Genomic DNA, 15,792 nt, shown 5'->3' with positions numbered 1-15,792 from the left:
CTGTTTACCGGTTGCCAAATTAGTTAATTACCAAACTACTAAATAATACCTGTGGTGATTACATTGTTTTTCACCACTGGGAGGCACCCTAATTTCTTGCGTAGGAAAATTGTGTATTAAGTAAAACTACTTTCAAGTTTAAACATACCCAACCAAAGCATGCCAGTTTTCTTTCATGAAACACATGGTGAAGCATGAGAGGGTAAAAAAAGCTTATTAAATTTGTATAGCCATGAAAATGCATTCTTATGACTGATTTTGTGGTTCAGGGTCACATATTTAAATATTGATGAGAAATTTAGTAAATAACTATGAACTTTATCTGTAAATAATTTAAATTTCTTATTTCAAACTTATTTTTTATACTCTTGAAGCATTACATTGGTGCTATGTAGTGTAGGTATAACAAGGAATATATTTTCCATTGGAAAAGTACCTGTAAAGTGATGTTATATTGCTTCCTTTTTTATGTTATCTACACTGTACACTAATATAATGTTGTTGATCACCTACAGGATAGAATCATCAATCTAGTAGTTGGTGGACTTGCATCTTACTTGTTCTGGTAAGTGTTTAACATCGAATGAAAATCCAGGGGCCATTTACGCAACCTCACTTTCAATTAAAACTGTTTTTGGTTCTTCATTTGCTTTTGAAACAGCATAATCCATGAAATGTAGTTATTTTTTGGTGAAAACAGTGACTTTAGTACATCATCATATGAGCATATCCTCAGTCAACCTGTTTATCATATTTATAATAAACTCAGCATCTCTTTCAGGTGACCATCATTAGCTCATTCGTCTTCCCTTCACTGCCTCCCAAACCACTCAATATATTCTTTGCCATCTGCATCATGCTAGTCCTGCGGCTCAGTGTTGGTTCTGGTAAGTGGAGAAGCATTGATTATTTCAATCGTACCAAAAAACAATCAATGCAAGTAAATGCAATCTCTCTCATTCTTTCAGATATACTGGTATAGGCAGGGCGATCTGGAGCCGAAGTTCCGCAACTTGATCTACTACATGCTCTGCTCCATCGTTCTGCTGTGTATCTGTGCCAACTTGTACTTTCATGACGTGGGACGTGATAAACAGAGCAATGCCTTATAAAAACCACAGGAAGCGCAGAATGTTCATCGTCATGTGGGAGCTTTGGAAACCCACATAAACACCACTTGAATTCTTGAATCAGGAGAATTCATTTTCCTACAAGCCCCGTTTGTGTGGGCAGGCCAGTCTGCCTTTGGGAGCCATAGTAATGCACATAAACATATTACAGATGCAAATATGTTGGCGATCAGTAGCACTCTGGGATGTCCGTGCACACGTTTGCACCCTCAATGCTGTACACAGCTTAACCTTGTATGCCAATGTAAAGACAAGACCGGAGTTTTTGAGATAAGCCATCCACAATGCTTTTATATTTGTACATGATACATCTATGGTACACATTCCTAATGAAGAAATTGCTTATTTTGTATTAAATTATTAGAAAAGCAATCTCGAATAAGAGCACTTGATTAAAAACATGCAGCGGTTGTTGAGAAATTGTTGTTTTGTTCATTTTTTTCTAAATTAATGAACAGTGTTCTTTGATAGGGTGAAAACCTTATATTTTTGGTTATAACCTGTTGTAATTTGGTTTTATGTAATGAATAAATACATATACACAATGTGCATTTGTAAGGTGTTTGCTTTGTTTTGTACCAAACATTTACACAAAAGTTTAATCCCTGATGGTCATTTTTAGTCATTAAACACACTTCAGTATAAGTCATGCTTTGTTCAGATTTTACTTGTCCATGGTTTTATTTAAAAGGGTTTAAGTTCAGACTTTGCTAGCAAATGTTGGCAAATTCTATGGCAAGTTCAACCAGATGCACTGTTTTTATTAATTATTGAAGCTGAGTTTAAATTCAGTTAAGCTTGTTTAATTAGTGCTACAAATAAAGCCCGCTTCAACATCACTAGCTCAGGTGATGATTAGTAATTAGTTAGCCATGTGCAAAATCATGGATTAACTTATGTGGCCAAAGAGGGTAAAACACACATCGGGAGTTCAAATCTCTTAATTGCTGACTTAAAATGCAGCTGCAGCGTAATTAGTTCAGCTGCTGAACATTGAGAATTGCAATATGCAAAAAACACAATCATACTTTCTGTCCTTCAGTGGCTCAAGCAATAAGTCAGTGCGTTCCAGTATCTGAAACCAGAGTTCAAGTCCCAGTACTGCTGACATTGAAATGTCGGTAAAAGAAAATGAAACATTAAATAGTCCTTAAACAAACCCCTATGAACCATCACAAACTCTGTGGTGCGCTGTATAATTGCTGACAACATTAAACTCCTAATAAAACTACGGTGTTAAACATGCACAATAAATATACTCAAACTCGACTGACTCTCTGATTGCAAAATATAAAGTATGAATTGTTGTCCTCTGCACCACAAAGTTTGTAACAGATTGATGGTAGCTGTTATGCGTCCTTTGTTTATTTTTCCTAAACGCAAGATTTGCAAAGGTGGGATTGAACCCCCGGTCTCCCAGATTGCAAAACTAGTGTTTAAGCACTTGAACCACTAAATCATGAGCTCATATTCCTACTCCAATTAACCTTAAATATATTGTAATCAATGCTTAAGCTGTGTCGATAAATTTAAATGACTTATACGTAAATCACACATAAGGCAAACGTTATTAGCTCTGTGGTGCAGAGGATAATCATTCGCTCTTGACATATTGTATAACACAGAGATGTAGGTTCCAATACCGCTCTTGCTGAAGTGAAATATTTGTTAATCAATACTTACGCTAAGGTGAAAACAAGGATCACTGTGAAAACGGTCTACCTATATGCTCTTTGCATATTTACAGTGCAGAGTCAGGGGTTCGAATCCTACTATTGCTAAAGTGAAGTGTGCTGAAATCAATACATAAGCTGTCATGAAAAAAAATAATCACTCTAAAATCAAACACCTGGCCATTGTCACTGCCTCTGTGGTACAGTGGATAATGAGTGCTCTTTGCTTATTTTATAACGCAGAGATGTGGGTTTCGAATCCCACTCTTGCAAAACATTACATTGTAACTGGAGTCTAACCTTCAGCTGAAAACAAATAATTGCTGAATAACCTCTGTGGTCTAGTGTTGAAGAATTGACTATCAAACAAGAGAGCCTATGTTCGAATCTCGCTAGTATTACAATTTTTCTGCATTCACCATAAACAGATCAATTCATACAGCCAAAGAGCATCATGTCAAGTCTGTGATAAACCTCCATTAAGGACCAGACTGTCTTAATCATGCTCATGTTGTCAAATAAAAGAAACACTGTGAAAATAACCCATTAAAATGACAACATTGTGACTATAATGTTTATCTAAATAAACTGACCTGCCCAGCCATGGGAGAAGAAACATTCATTTATTCAAACAACAACACAATATAAACGTTACTTACAGGTCACTGTATTGTCACGGTGTTCCTGCACTTTACGGTTCGGCTTGTTTATGCGCTGTTTACAGATATTATAATGAAATCACGGAGCTGTCAGGATTTGTGTTTATGTGTTGTATCATCAAGCCTCATGCTGTCAAACACCTGAAGCTGCGGGTCAGACTCAACGTGAACAATGCGCGCCGCCTAGTGGAGCGGATGGAGAACTGCGCTACAGTTTACAACACACGAGTAATATTGTAGTTTAACACGCTTAAAATTGTTATTTTAATAGTTTAATGTCAAATTCCAATCACAGACTCAGAAGGTCTTTATAATGCATTTAAAACACGTTAATGCTCAAGAAAAGTGCCTAATAAACTTGTGAATAGGTGATCCTCAGGTCCCTCCTGTGGTCAATAGGTGTATCCGCATTAATGAAATAAACACAAGGTGGACGGAGAGTCAGTCGCGTGAACACTGAAGAGAGATTAAGGAGATTTAAACACATTCTAGGATATTTTACAACACATTTGACTTTGTGAGTGTCTCGGCCAGCAGAAGATCGAGATCAGCTTTAACCTGGAGTAAAACAGATGAACTGGAAAGCTCATGTAAACACTCGCAGCAATGAATGGACAATCCTCCGAGACTCTGGGTAAAGTAGATGTGCGTTTGACTTGATTATTTACATGCACGTGCGCCGCTGTTTTCACTGTTGAAGTGTTTTGCTGTGTCTTGTTTGCAGAATCAACCATCATTTATATCAATGCTGCTGGAATCTGCAAACAATTCCAGACCAGCAGGATTTTGTGCTTTTACCATCCAGTTACCACCACACAATCCCACAGAGAAATCTGACATGGCAATGCATGAAAATGACCCATATGACATTCAAGTTCATGTTTAGATTTCACATATATAAAATATGTCACATATGAAACATGTTCGTTTACAAATATCATTAATATAAATATATAATTAAAAAATATAAAGTAATTAAAATATGTGCATATATGTTTAAATATATTCGCTATAATTTCAGATGTTCATATATGGATATTTTAGCACTGCTTTTAATAAAAGGAGATTGCCAATGTGTCTTCGGCTAAACTGCCTAACTCTGGGCATCTGGTGGTAGAGGGGTTGAATTGCTCCAGATCCTCTCTCATATGTTCATATATGCTCAGGTCTTCATATAAGGTAGAAGGCAACACATTACAAGTAAAACTCACCAGGACATTGCAGTTTCTATTAAAACCAGTGCAATTTGCATTATAACCATTTAACTCTTACTAATTCTCTAGCAATCTCATTATTTTCCCAGTGTGATCTTGAAAGAGAAGTTTAACCTCAGATTGTTCAAGATATAATTTTTTATTTAAAAACTGTACATCCACATTTATTTCACACTATCCATTTAAACAAATGTTTATATCTCCAAAACAAGTTAAATGTCATTGCCACTTGATGCATATTCATTCAGTTCAGTAATACAGGCTGCAGCATGTGCTTTATAAATCAGTGTTAAGTTAAAGTATGAAGAATTAAGTTAAATATAATTTCACTTTTGTTCATCATGAAGATCTCGGCTCAAGAGTTTTTACTGAACGGCTCTTCCTCTGCTTCAGTAATGAAGATGTAAAGCTCTGAGTCTCTGGATGGTCAGGATGGATGAGTCTCTGGCTTCTACAGACCTATGATGACCATTTATTTCCAGCACAGGTTAAACCACAGCCAAACATTATAAGGACTGATCATTCATGATGCATGTAAAGCTTGATTAGTTATTTAGGCAATATTGAGTGAATGATCATTAAAGTCTGTGTGAGCTAATGACTAAATACTTTTACATATTCAAATAACAGATGCACAAGATCAGACCGATGTGTTCATTTATGAATGAATGTCTAAAAATGTTCAGTTGTGCCACTTTATTTTGAGCTTTGACATGAAATTGATAGTGGTCTATGTGTTTGGTTCATAACAGTACTTTACCTGTCCATGAGTGGATGTCCTTCATTACAGGCACTGTCTATCCACACGTCCCACAGCTCTGCTTTTGTTGATCGTATGACCCAAATACATTCTTTTTTTGTAGAAGAGACACATAAACTGACTTCATTTCATGTGCTGTATCATTTGTTAAAGCACAGCTACAGCACAACATTGAAATACCAGATGGAATTATTGGTTTCTTTGCATTTTCAATGTTCAGTTATAGCTTATTCTGTCACTTACTGATGATATTGACCTTTCTTCTCCATTTCAAATAAAATGTTGTGATTTAGGGCATTTTAATGTTTGCTAATAATACTGACGATGAAAGACCAGTGTTTTAACTTTGTTTATTAAAGTGTTTAACTCAAGATTTGGGGCCGGTTGCACCAGCAGTGTATGAGTTAAAACAGCCTGGTTGTGACATAAAGGGACACTAAGTTACACACTACTAAATATTTTTGTGTTGCACCACTGATCTTAGTGTAAATGTAACGCTACGCTCCAACTAAGTATTTACAGCAGCCTCTACCCATGAATATCTGTAGAAAGAGATGAGAGCGAGATTAGTTTACACAGAGGAGCTCATGGTGATACTGAAGAATGATCTCCCTCCACTCACAGCCTTATTTACACTCAAATCTCAAATAGTTTTGGTTTGTAAAACAATAGTTCAAGTGTTTTGTTTATTGTACCCATCATTTAAAGTCACAATCACTCATGACTGAGCTTTTCTCCCTGTTTTTTTCTCTTTCATGTGCAGCCTATTAAAATAATATCAGGTTTAATGTTTGGATAACTTAATGTGTATTTCACCTGCATTCACATCACACACAGCAGGTATGTGTGTCGTCTGTCCTTGACTCACTGTAATGTTGTCATTTAATTTGCATTGGACATTGTGTACATGATATGTTGTGGTTTTCTTGGAGCAGCTGATATAAATGCAGAATTTTAAAGCAGTTTAACGATTTAAAGGCTTTTTATTGGATATTACGTCATTCAATGCGACTACGCATTACTTTACCGAGAGCTTACGCCTACTAACTATGTTTCTGCCTTTAAGAGCATGTGGTGCAACCGAAGTAAGAACAAATTTATGTTACAACTAGCTAGTGGTTACTAAGCCTCTAGTGTGGCACTTTATGTTCCAGCCTCAAGCAATAGCCTACCAAACCATGCTGGTGCAACCCTACTACCACTTGCTCTATACAGCAAGGACCCCTACTCTGGTGGGAAGTAAAACCTGACTTTCAATCATCAGCAAAAAATGAAAACCCAAAATTTGTTATCCTGACCAACTAACAATTCTGGACCAAAAAACTTGTACAGCAAGTCTGGTACCAGGTTAGGAGAGAAGCGCGAGCAGATCATGCACCCGCCAAGCCTCCCGCCAGAAGAGCTGCAGCCTGCTAGAAGGGACCTCAGGGAAGTGTGTATGTGTCGTCTCTGGCCATGGATGACTTCACTACCCGCACCTATGGCACCAGTGGCATGGACAACAGGCCTCTGTTCGGGGAGACCTCGGCCAGGGTAACTCAATGATTTATTTATTTGGCCTTTCTAAGTCAACATGAAATCACATTGAAGCTTTTTTTCTAGTGCTATTTGAAACAACACTATAATTTATTCTAAACAAATTAGCCTAACTATAATTTATTGATATATTAGAATATGTAGAACGATCTGTTTTTCAACAATAGTTATCACAATAACAATGGCATACATTTTTATCATAATTTACACAACACGCCTTATATTTTTCCAGAAACTCTTGTTGGGACTTTATGTAAAACAATAAAGCTTGCTATTTAATATGATTTATTTCATATTCAATGATTCATTAGTATTAAAATATTGATGATTTATTAGTATTTAATATGATTTCTATAGGCCATTTCAATTTGTGATGTGGTTGACCCATGAAACATTTCCCTGCTTGTTTTCAAACAATTTCACAACGCAACAAGATGCAATTGAATAATATCGTAAGGTTAAAACAGCTGTAATAACTTTATTTATCAATATGCTGACCTGTTTGAATTCTCGGAAGCGATGGAAAATGTAAAACAGGATATATGTTAGGACCATTGTTATTGTTTTACATTCATCAAAATGGTTTATAATATATAGTTGCTTTACAAATGACACGCTTAATGTCACATATTATGAATATTAATGTCATCAATCAAACATTGTTTTAATAAATAGATATTCAAACGACTTCCCAGTCAATGTTTAACAGTTGCCAAATTAGTTAAATAAATAATACCTGTCGCAGGTACATCTACATTCACCACCAGGCGGCGCCGTAATTACTTATGTAAGAGAATCTTGCTTCCACAATCTAAAATAGATAATCTAACTGTGATTGAGTGTATGAAGTGTCCAACATCTCACACATCTTTTATATCTGTTGATTAAGTGCATCATTCTGATATTTATAGGCACTTATTCTTTTGTAAATTTTAAATGCACTACTTGCACTATTCAAATGACAAAATTGTGTAGAATAGTGCAAAAGTATTTGATTTGGGATGCACATTATGTATGCAAAAAACCCTTATCAAACCGTTCCTTCCAAGTCAATGTTGCCAGTTGAATTACTAAACTACCAATAATACCCGTCACGTAACATTCACCACCGGGCGGCGCCATAATCACTTGCGTAGGAGAATTTTGCTTCCACAATCCAAAATAAAATAATCCAACTGTCGAACATCCCACATCTTCTTTTAACTCTGTTGATTAAGTGCATCATTCTGATATTTATAGTGTACTTATTCTTTATTTCGATTTTTCGGTGTGAATGCACTACTAACACTAATATTATAACAACAAAATGGCGTAGAATATAAGAAAGTATTCAGTTTGGGGATGCATGCAAAAATACCCTTTCAAAACTGTTTTACCGGTTGCCAAATTAGTTAAATACCAAACTACTAAATAATACCTGTGGTGATTACATGTTTTTCACCACTGGGAGGCACCCTAATTTCTTGCCATAGGAAAATTGTGTATTAAGTAAAACTACTTTCAAGTTTAAACATACCCAACCAAAGCATGCAGTTTCTTTCATGAAACACATGGTGAAGCATGAGGAGGGTAAAAAAAAGCTTATTAAATTTGTATAGCCATGAAAATGCATTCTTATGACGATTTGTGGTTCAGGGGTCACATATTTAAAATATTGATGAGAAATTTAGTAAATAACTATGAACTTTATCTGTAAATAATTTAAATTTTCTTATTTCACAAACTTATTTTTTATACTCTTGAAGCATTACATTGGTGCTATGTAGGGTAGGTATAACAAGAATATATTTTCCATTGGAAAGTACCTGTAAAGTGATGTTATATTGCTTCCTTTTTTATGTTATCTACATCTGTACACTAATATAATGTTGTGATCACCTCCAGGATAGAATCATCAATCTAGTAGTTGGTGGACTTGCATCTTTACTTGTTCTGGTAAGTGTTTAACTCGAATGAAAATCCCAGGGGCCATTTACGCAACCTCACTTTCAATTAAAAATGTTTTTTGGTTCTTCATTTTGCTTTTGAAGACAGCATAATCCATGAAATGTAGTTATTTTTTTGGTGAAAACAGTGAACTTTAGTACATCATCATATGAGCATATCCTCAGTCAACCTGTTTATCATATTTCATAATAAACTCAGCATCTCTTTCAGGTGACCATCATTAGCTCATTCGTCTTCCCTTCACTGCCTCCCAAACCACTCAATATATTCTTTGCCATCTGCATCATGCTAGTCTGCGGCTCAGTGTTGGTTCTGGTAAGTGGAGACGCATTGATTATTTCAATCGTACCAAAAAACAATCAATGCAAGTAAATGCAATCTCTCTCATTCTTTCAGATATACTGGTATAGGCAGGGCGATCTGGAGCCGAAGTTCCGCAACTTGATCTACTACATGCTCTGCTCCATCGTTCTGCTGTGTATCTGTGCCAACTTGTACTTTCATGACGTGGGACGTGATAAACAGAGCAATGCCTTATAAAAACCACAGGAAGCGCAGAATGTTCATCGTCATGTGGGAGCTTTGGAAACCCACATAAACACCACTTGAATTCTTGATCGGGAGAATTCATTTTCCTACAAGCCCCGTTTGTGTGGGCAGGCCAGTCTGCCTTTGGGAGCCATATTAATGCACATAAACATATTACAGATGCAAATATGTTAGCGATCAGTAGCACTCTGGGATGTCCGTGCACACGTTTGCACCCTCAATGCTGTACACAGCTTAACTTGTATGCCAATGTAAAGACAAGACCGGAGTTTTTGAGATAAGCCATCCACAATGCTTTTATATTTGTACATGATACATCTATGGTACACATTCCTAATGAAGAAATTGCTTATTTTGTATTTAAATTATTAGAAAAGCAATCTCGAATAAGAGCACTTGATTAAAAACATGCAGCGGTTGTTGAGAAATTGTTGTTTTTTTTCTAAATTAATGAACAGTGTTCTTTGATAGGGTGAAAACCTTATATTTTTGGTTATAACCTGTTGTAATTTGGTTTTATGTAATGAATAAATACATATACACAATGTGCATTTGTAAGGTGTTTGCTTTGTTTTTGTACCAAAGATTTACACAAAAAGTTAATCCCTGATGGTCATTTTAGTCATTAAACACACTTCAGTATAAGTCATGCTTTGTTCAGATTTACTTGTCCATGGTTTTTGTTTTAAGGGTTTAAGTTCAGACTTTGCTAGCAAATGTTGGCAAATTCTATGGCAAGTTCAACCAGATGCACTGTTTTTATTAATTATTGAAGCTGAGTTTAAATTCAGTTAAGCTTGTTTAATTAGTGCTACAAATAAAGCCCGCTTCAACATCACTAGCTCAGGTGATGATTAGTAATTAGTTTAGCCATGTGCAAAATCATGGATTAATTTATGTGGCCAAAGAGGGTAAAACACACATCGGGAGTTCAAATCTCTTAATTGCTGACTTAAAATGCAGCTGCAGCGTAATTAGTTCAGCTGCTGAACATTGAGAATTGCAATATGCAAAAAACACAATCATACTTGTGTCCTTCAGTGGCTCAAGCAATAAGTCAGTGCGTTCCAGTATCTGAAACCAGAGTTCAAGTCCCAGTACTGCTGACATTGAAATGTCGGTAAAAGAAAATGAAACATTAAATAGTCCTTAAAACAAACCCCTATGAACCATCACAAACTCTGTGGTGCGCTGTATAATTGCTGACAACATTAAACTCCTAATAAAACTACGGTGTTAAACATGCACAATAAATATACTCAAACTCGACTGACTCTCTGATTGCAAATATAAAGTATGAACTGTTGTCCTCTGCACCACAAAGTTTGTAACAGATTGATGGTAGCTGTTATGTGTCTTTGTTTATTTTTCCTAAACGCAAGATTTGCAAAGGTGGGATTGAACCCCGGTCTCCCAGATTGCAAAACTAGTGTTTAAGCACTTGAACCACTAAATCATGAGCTCCTATTCTACTCCAATTAACCTTAAATATATTGTAATCAATGCTTCAGCTGTGTCAATAAATTTAAATGACTTATACTGAAATCAAACATAAGGCAAACGTTACTAGCTCTGTGGTGCAGAGGATAATCATTCGCTCTTGACATATTCTATAACACAGAGATGTAGGTTCCAATACCGCTCTTGCTGAAGTTAAATATTTGTTAATCAATGCTTACGCTAAGGTGAAAACAAGGATCACTGTGAAAACGGTCTACCTATATGCTCTTTGCATATTTTACAGTGCAGAGTCAGGGGTTCGAATCCTACTATTGCTAAAGTGAAGTGTGTTGAAATCAATGCATAAGCTGTCATGAAAAAAATAATCACTCTAAATCAAACACCTGGCGATTGTCACTGCCTCTGTGGTACAGTGGATAATGAGCTGCTCTTTGCCTATTTTATAACGCAGAGATGTGGGTTCGAATCCCACTCTTGCAAACATTACATTGTAACTGGAGTCTAACCTTCAGCTGAAAACAAATAATTGCTGAATAACCTCTGTGGTCTAGTGGTTGAAGAATTGCCTATCAAACAAGAGAGCCTATGTTCGAATCTCGCTAGTATTACAATTTTTCTGCATTCACCATAAACAGATCAATAAAACCCCATTTAAGACGCAGATGAACTACACAGACCAAATGGGTCAGTGGATAAAGAGTTCAGCTTTCATCTTGGAGATCGGGGTTCGAATCCAACTAATCTTTATGTTAAACTGTTGTCAAAAAAAAAACAAAATTGCGCGAAGTACAGCTCTCAGTGTGAAAGTCACGATGGCACTAGTGGCAAGCACCGTTGGTTGCGGACAAGGTTACCGTTGAAGCATGGGCTCGAATCCCACCAAAGACAGCTGTGAACACAGCAAAGTACCTGGGGCGGTACAACATAAGAGGCGGATACCGGAAACAAGCTGGGGCGACAAGAGATAAGAGGCGGATACCGGAAACAACCTGAGGCGGTAAGAGATAAGAGGCGGATACTGGAAACAAGCTGAGATGGGGATACAGAATGGCCAGACTAATCGGTGACAATGAAACACGGACCAGAAACATACCTGCGGTGGTAAAAGAGATGGAAGGCTGGACTGACAGGTGGGCGTGACAAACATGAGAGAGGCGTGGCTGAGAGAGAAGGGTGGAGCAGTGCCCGAGGAGGAGGAGCGGTGAGCGAAGGAGGAGCAAAGAAAAAAAAACGCCAAAACTTTTTTTTGAACCCCAAAAAGGCCTAAAATGAGCTCTCTAGAAAAGTTTAGTATCAGCGTGGTGATTCGAACCCACGTCTTGTGTGGTGGCCTTGGATCTCTAACCCTTTGCTCTGACCACTAGGCCATCACTGGACATAATAATAAGTGTTCTTTTGGTTATTTTGATGTTACCCACGTGTGCCACAGTTTAAAAAAAAAAAGGCAAAATGAACACAATAAATCATTTCAATAAAATAACTATTAGTTTTTGTAAATATGAACATTTAGTAATATATAATCTTACGTCTTTCAGTCGGATTTTCAAATTTTAACACTAAAAGCTTTTTCTCTAATTAAATTACTTTTTTAATGTGTCAAAACTGTATTTTAAAACAAAATTAAGAATATGAAAACAATTAAAAACAATAAAAATCATTAAATTAAGTTTAAATATTTACAATCTATTAAAATATATTGACTATAAATAACTATAAAAGTCTGTCACATATTTTAATAAAATCATATCACAATATATTAATAATTAAAAGTCTTTAAATGTTCAAAACACACAGCAGGAACTCACTTCTAAAAGAACTGAATACTGTGTGACTCACATGCTGTTGAAGTCCAGGTGAGTTAATGAATCCCTCCTGCCGTCTGGTGTATGAAGGGTCCTTCACTTCATTCTGTCTAATGATAACCTGAGGTCAAGGTTATGGCCTTCAAACTGTCTTTGTGTTTCAGCGATAGCAAGCCTATAACGTACAAAAGAACAAGACAAATGCTATTGATTGTCCTGTTTTTGCAGTACAAATCATATTGCATAAAAGGAAATAACAAAATTAATACAGTATATAATAATAAAACCAATTAAGACGATTTTAAATGTAATTTCAAAATATTATAGCACTTTAGATCTACACAACACCTATATACAAAGACAACAGACACACAAAAATACTAATAACAGCAAGAGAATATCATACAGAGCAGCAAAAGAGCATCATGTCAAGTCTGTGATAAACCTCCATTAAGAACCAGACTGCCTTAATACATGCTCATGTTGTCAAATAAAAGAAACACTGTGAAAATAACCCCATTAAAATGACAACATTGTGACTTAAATGTTTATCTAAATAAACTGACCTGCCCAGCCATGGGAGAAGAAACATTCACTCATTCAAACAAACAAACAATATAAACGTTACTTACAGGTCACTGTATTGTCACTGTGTTCCTGCACTTTACGGTTCGGCTTGTTTATGTGCTGTTTACAGATATTATAATGAAATCACGGAGCTGTCAGGATTTGTGTTTATGTGTTGTATCATCAAGCCTCATGCTGTCAAACACCTGAAGCTGCGGGTCAGACTGAACGTAAAGCAACGCGCGCCGCCTAGTGGACCGGATGGAGAACTGCGCTACAGTTTACAACACACGAGTAATATTGTAGGTTTAACACGCTTAAAATTATTATTTTAATAGTTTAATGTCAAATTCCAATCACAGACTCAGAAGGTCTTCATAATGCATTTAAAAACACGTTAATGCTCAAGAAAAAGTGCCTAATAAACTTGTGAATAGGTGATCCTCAGGTCCCTCCTGTGGTCAATAGGTGTATCCGCATTAATGAAATAAACACAAGGTGGACGGAGAGTCAGTCGCGTGAACACTGAAGAGAGATTAAGGAGATTTAAACACATTCTAGGATATTTTACAACACATTTGACTTTGTGAGTGTCTCGGCCAGCAGAAGATCGAGATCAGCTTTAACCTGGAGTAAAACAGATGAACTGGAAAGCTCATGTAAACACTCGCAGCAATGAATGGACAATCCTCCGAGACTCTGGGTAAAGTAGATGAGCGTTTGACTTGATTTATTTACATGCACGTGCGCCGCTGTTGTTCACTGTTGCAGTGTTTTGCTGTGTCTTGTTTGCAGAATCAACCATCATTTATATCAATGCAGCTGGAATCTGCAAACAATTCCAGACCAGCAGGATTTTGTGCTTTTACCATCCAGTTACCACCACACCAATCCCACATAGAAATCTGACATGGCAATGCATGAAAATGACCCATATGACATTCAAGTTCATGTTTAGATTTCACATATATAAAATATGTCACATATGAAACATGTTCGTTTACAAATATCATTAATATAAATATATAATAAAAAATGTAAAAGTAATTAAAATATGTGCATATATGTTTAAATATATTCGCTATAATTTCAGATGCTCATATATGGATATTTTAGCACTGCTTTTAATAAAAGAAGATTGCCAATGTGTCTTCGGCTAAAAAGCCTAACTCTGGGCATCTGGTGGTAGAGGGGTTGAGTTGCTCCAGATCCTCTCTCATATGTTCATATATGCTCAGGTCTTCATATAAGGTAGAAGGCAACACATTACAAGTAAAACTCACCAGGACATTGCAGTTTCTATTAAAACCAGCGCAATTTGCATTATAACCATTTAACTCTTACTAATTCTCTAGCAATCTCATTATTTTCCCAGTGTGATCTTGAAAGAGAAGTTTAACCTCAGATTGTTCAAGATATAATTTTTTATTTGTAAAAACTGTACATCCCACATTTATTTCACACTATCAATTTAAACAAATGTTTATATCTCCAAAACAAGTTAAATGTCATTGCCACTTGATGCATATTCATTCAGTTCAGTAATACAGGCTGCAGCATGTGCTTTATAAATCAGTGTTAAGTTAAAGTATGAAGAATTACGTTAAATATAATTTCACTTTTGTTCATCATGAAGATCTCGGCTCAACAGTTTTTACTGAACGGCTCTTCCTCTGCTTCAGTAATGAAGATGTAAAGCTCTGAGTCTCTGGATGGCTCAGGATGGATGAGTCTCTGGCTTCTACAGACCTATGATGACCATTTATTTCCAGCACAGGTTAAACCACAGCCAAACATTATAAGGACTGATCATTCATGATGCATGTAAAGCTTGATTAGTTATTTAGGCAATATTGAGTGAATGATCATTAAAGTCTGTGTGAGCTAATGACTAAATACTTTTACATATTCAAATAACAGATGCACAAGATCAGACCGATGTGTTCAATTATGAATGACTGTCTAAAAATGTTCAGTTGTGCCACTTTATTTTGAGCTTTGACATGAAATTGATAGTGGTCTATGTGTTTGGTTCATAACAGTACTTTACCTGTCCATGAGTGGATGTCCTTCATTACAGGCACTGTCTATCCACACGTCCCACAGCTTTGCTTTTGTTGATTGTATGACCCAAATACATTCTTTATTTTGTAGAAGAGACACATAAACTGACTTCATTTCATGTGCTGTATCATTTGTTAAAGCACAGCTACAGCACAACATTGAAATACCAGATGGAATTATTGGTTTCTTTGCATTTTCAATGTTCAGTTATAGCTTATTCTGTCACTTACTGATGATATTGACCTTTCTTCTCCATTTCAAATAAAATGTTGTGATTTAGGGCATTTTAATGTTTGCTAATAACACTGACGATGAAAGACCAGTGTTTTAACTTTGTTTATTAAAGTGTTTAACTCAAGATTTGGGGCCGGTTGCACCAGCAGCGTATGAGTTAAAACAGCCTGGTTGTGACATAAAGGGACACTAAGTT

At 36.2% G+C, this 15,792-nt stretch overlaps 1 protein-coding gene and 1 long non-coding RNA gene across 4 annotated transcripts in view; one reads left to right on the top strand and one right to left on the bottom strand.

Moving 5' to 3' along the window:
* The first annotated feature begins 6,891 nt into the window (after positions 1-6,891).
* On the top strand, positions 6,892-9,518 carry LOC130222554 (transmembrane protein 243-like). Its single transcript, XM_056455107.1, has 4 exons — positions 6,892-6,969; positions 8,857-8,907; positions 9,130-9,234; positions 9,316-9,518. Exons 1-4 carry the CDS (start codon positions 6,892-6,894, stop codon positions 9,457-9,459), a joined length of 378 nt encoding a protein of 125 aa, XP_056311082.1. The 3' UTR covers positions 9,460-9,518.
* Positions 9,519-12,782: 3,264 nt separating this feature from the next.
* The window catches only part of LOC130223207 (uncharacterized), a 54,376-nt gene continuing 51,366 nt past the window's right edge, over positions 12,783-15,792 (bottom strand). For all 3 annotated transcript variants that reach the window (XR_008836621.1, XR_008836623.1, XR_008836622.1), the window contains one exon: positions 12,783-12,906. This is a non-coding gene — a long non-coding RNA (uncharacterized LOC130223207). The remainder of the gene's footprint in view (positions 12,907-15,792) is intronic.

The sequence above is a fragment of the Danio aesculapii genome, chromosome 4 (assembly GCF_903798145.1).
Source record: "Danio aesculapii chromosome 4, fDanAes4.1, whole genome shotgun sequence".
Lineage (NCBI taxonomy): Eukaryota > Metazoa > Chordata > Actinopteri > Cypriniformes > Danionidae > Danio > Danio aesculapii.
This window is presented reverse-complemented; position numbering and strand designations above follow the sequence as displayed.

Excerpts from the sequence above, each read along its gene's own strand:
- LOC130222554 (XM_056455107.1), top strand. The coding sequence starts at position 6,892 with ATGGATGACTTCACTACCCGCACCTATGGCACCAGTGGCATGGACAAC. Across the intron at positions 8,908-9,129 it reads TTGCATCTTTACTTGTTCTG|GTGACCATCATTAGCTCATT; the intron begins GTAAGTGTTTAA and ends CATCTCTTTCAG. Across the intron at positions 9,235-9,315 it reads GCGGCTCAGTGTTGGTTCTG|ATATACTGGTATAGGCAGGG; the intron begins GTAAGTGGAGAC and ends TCATTCTTTCAG.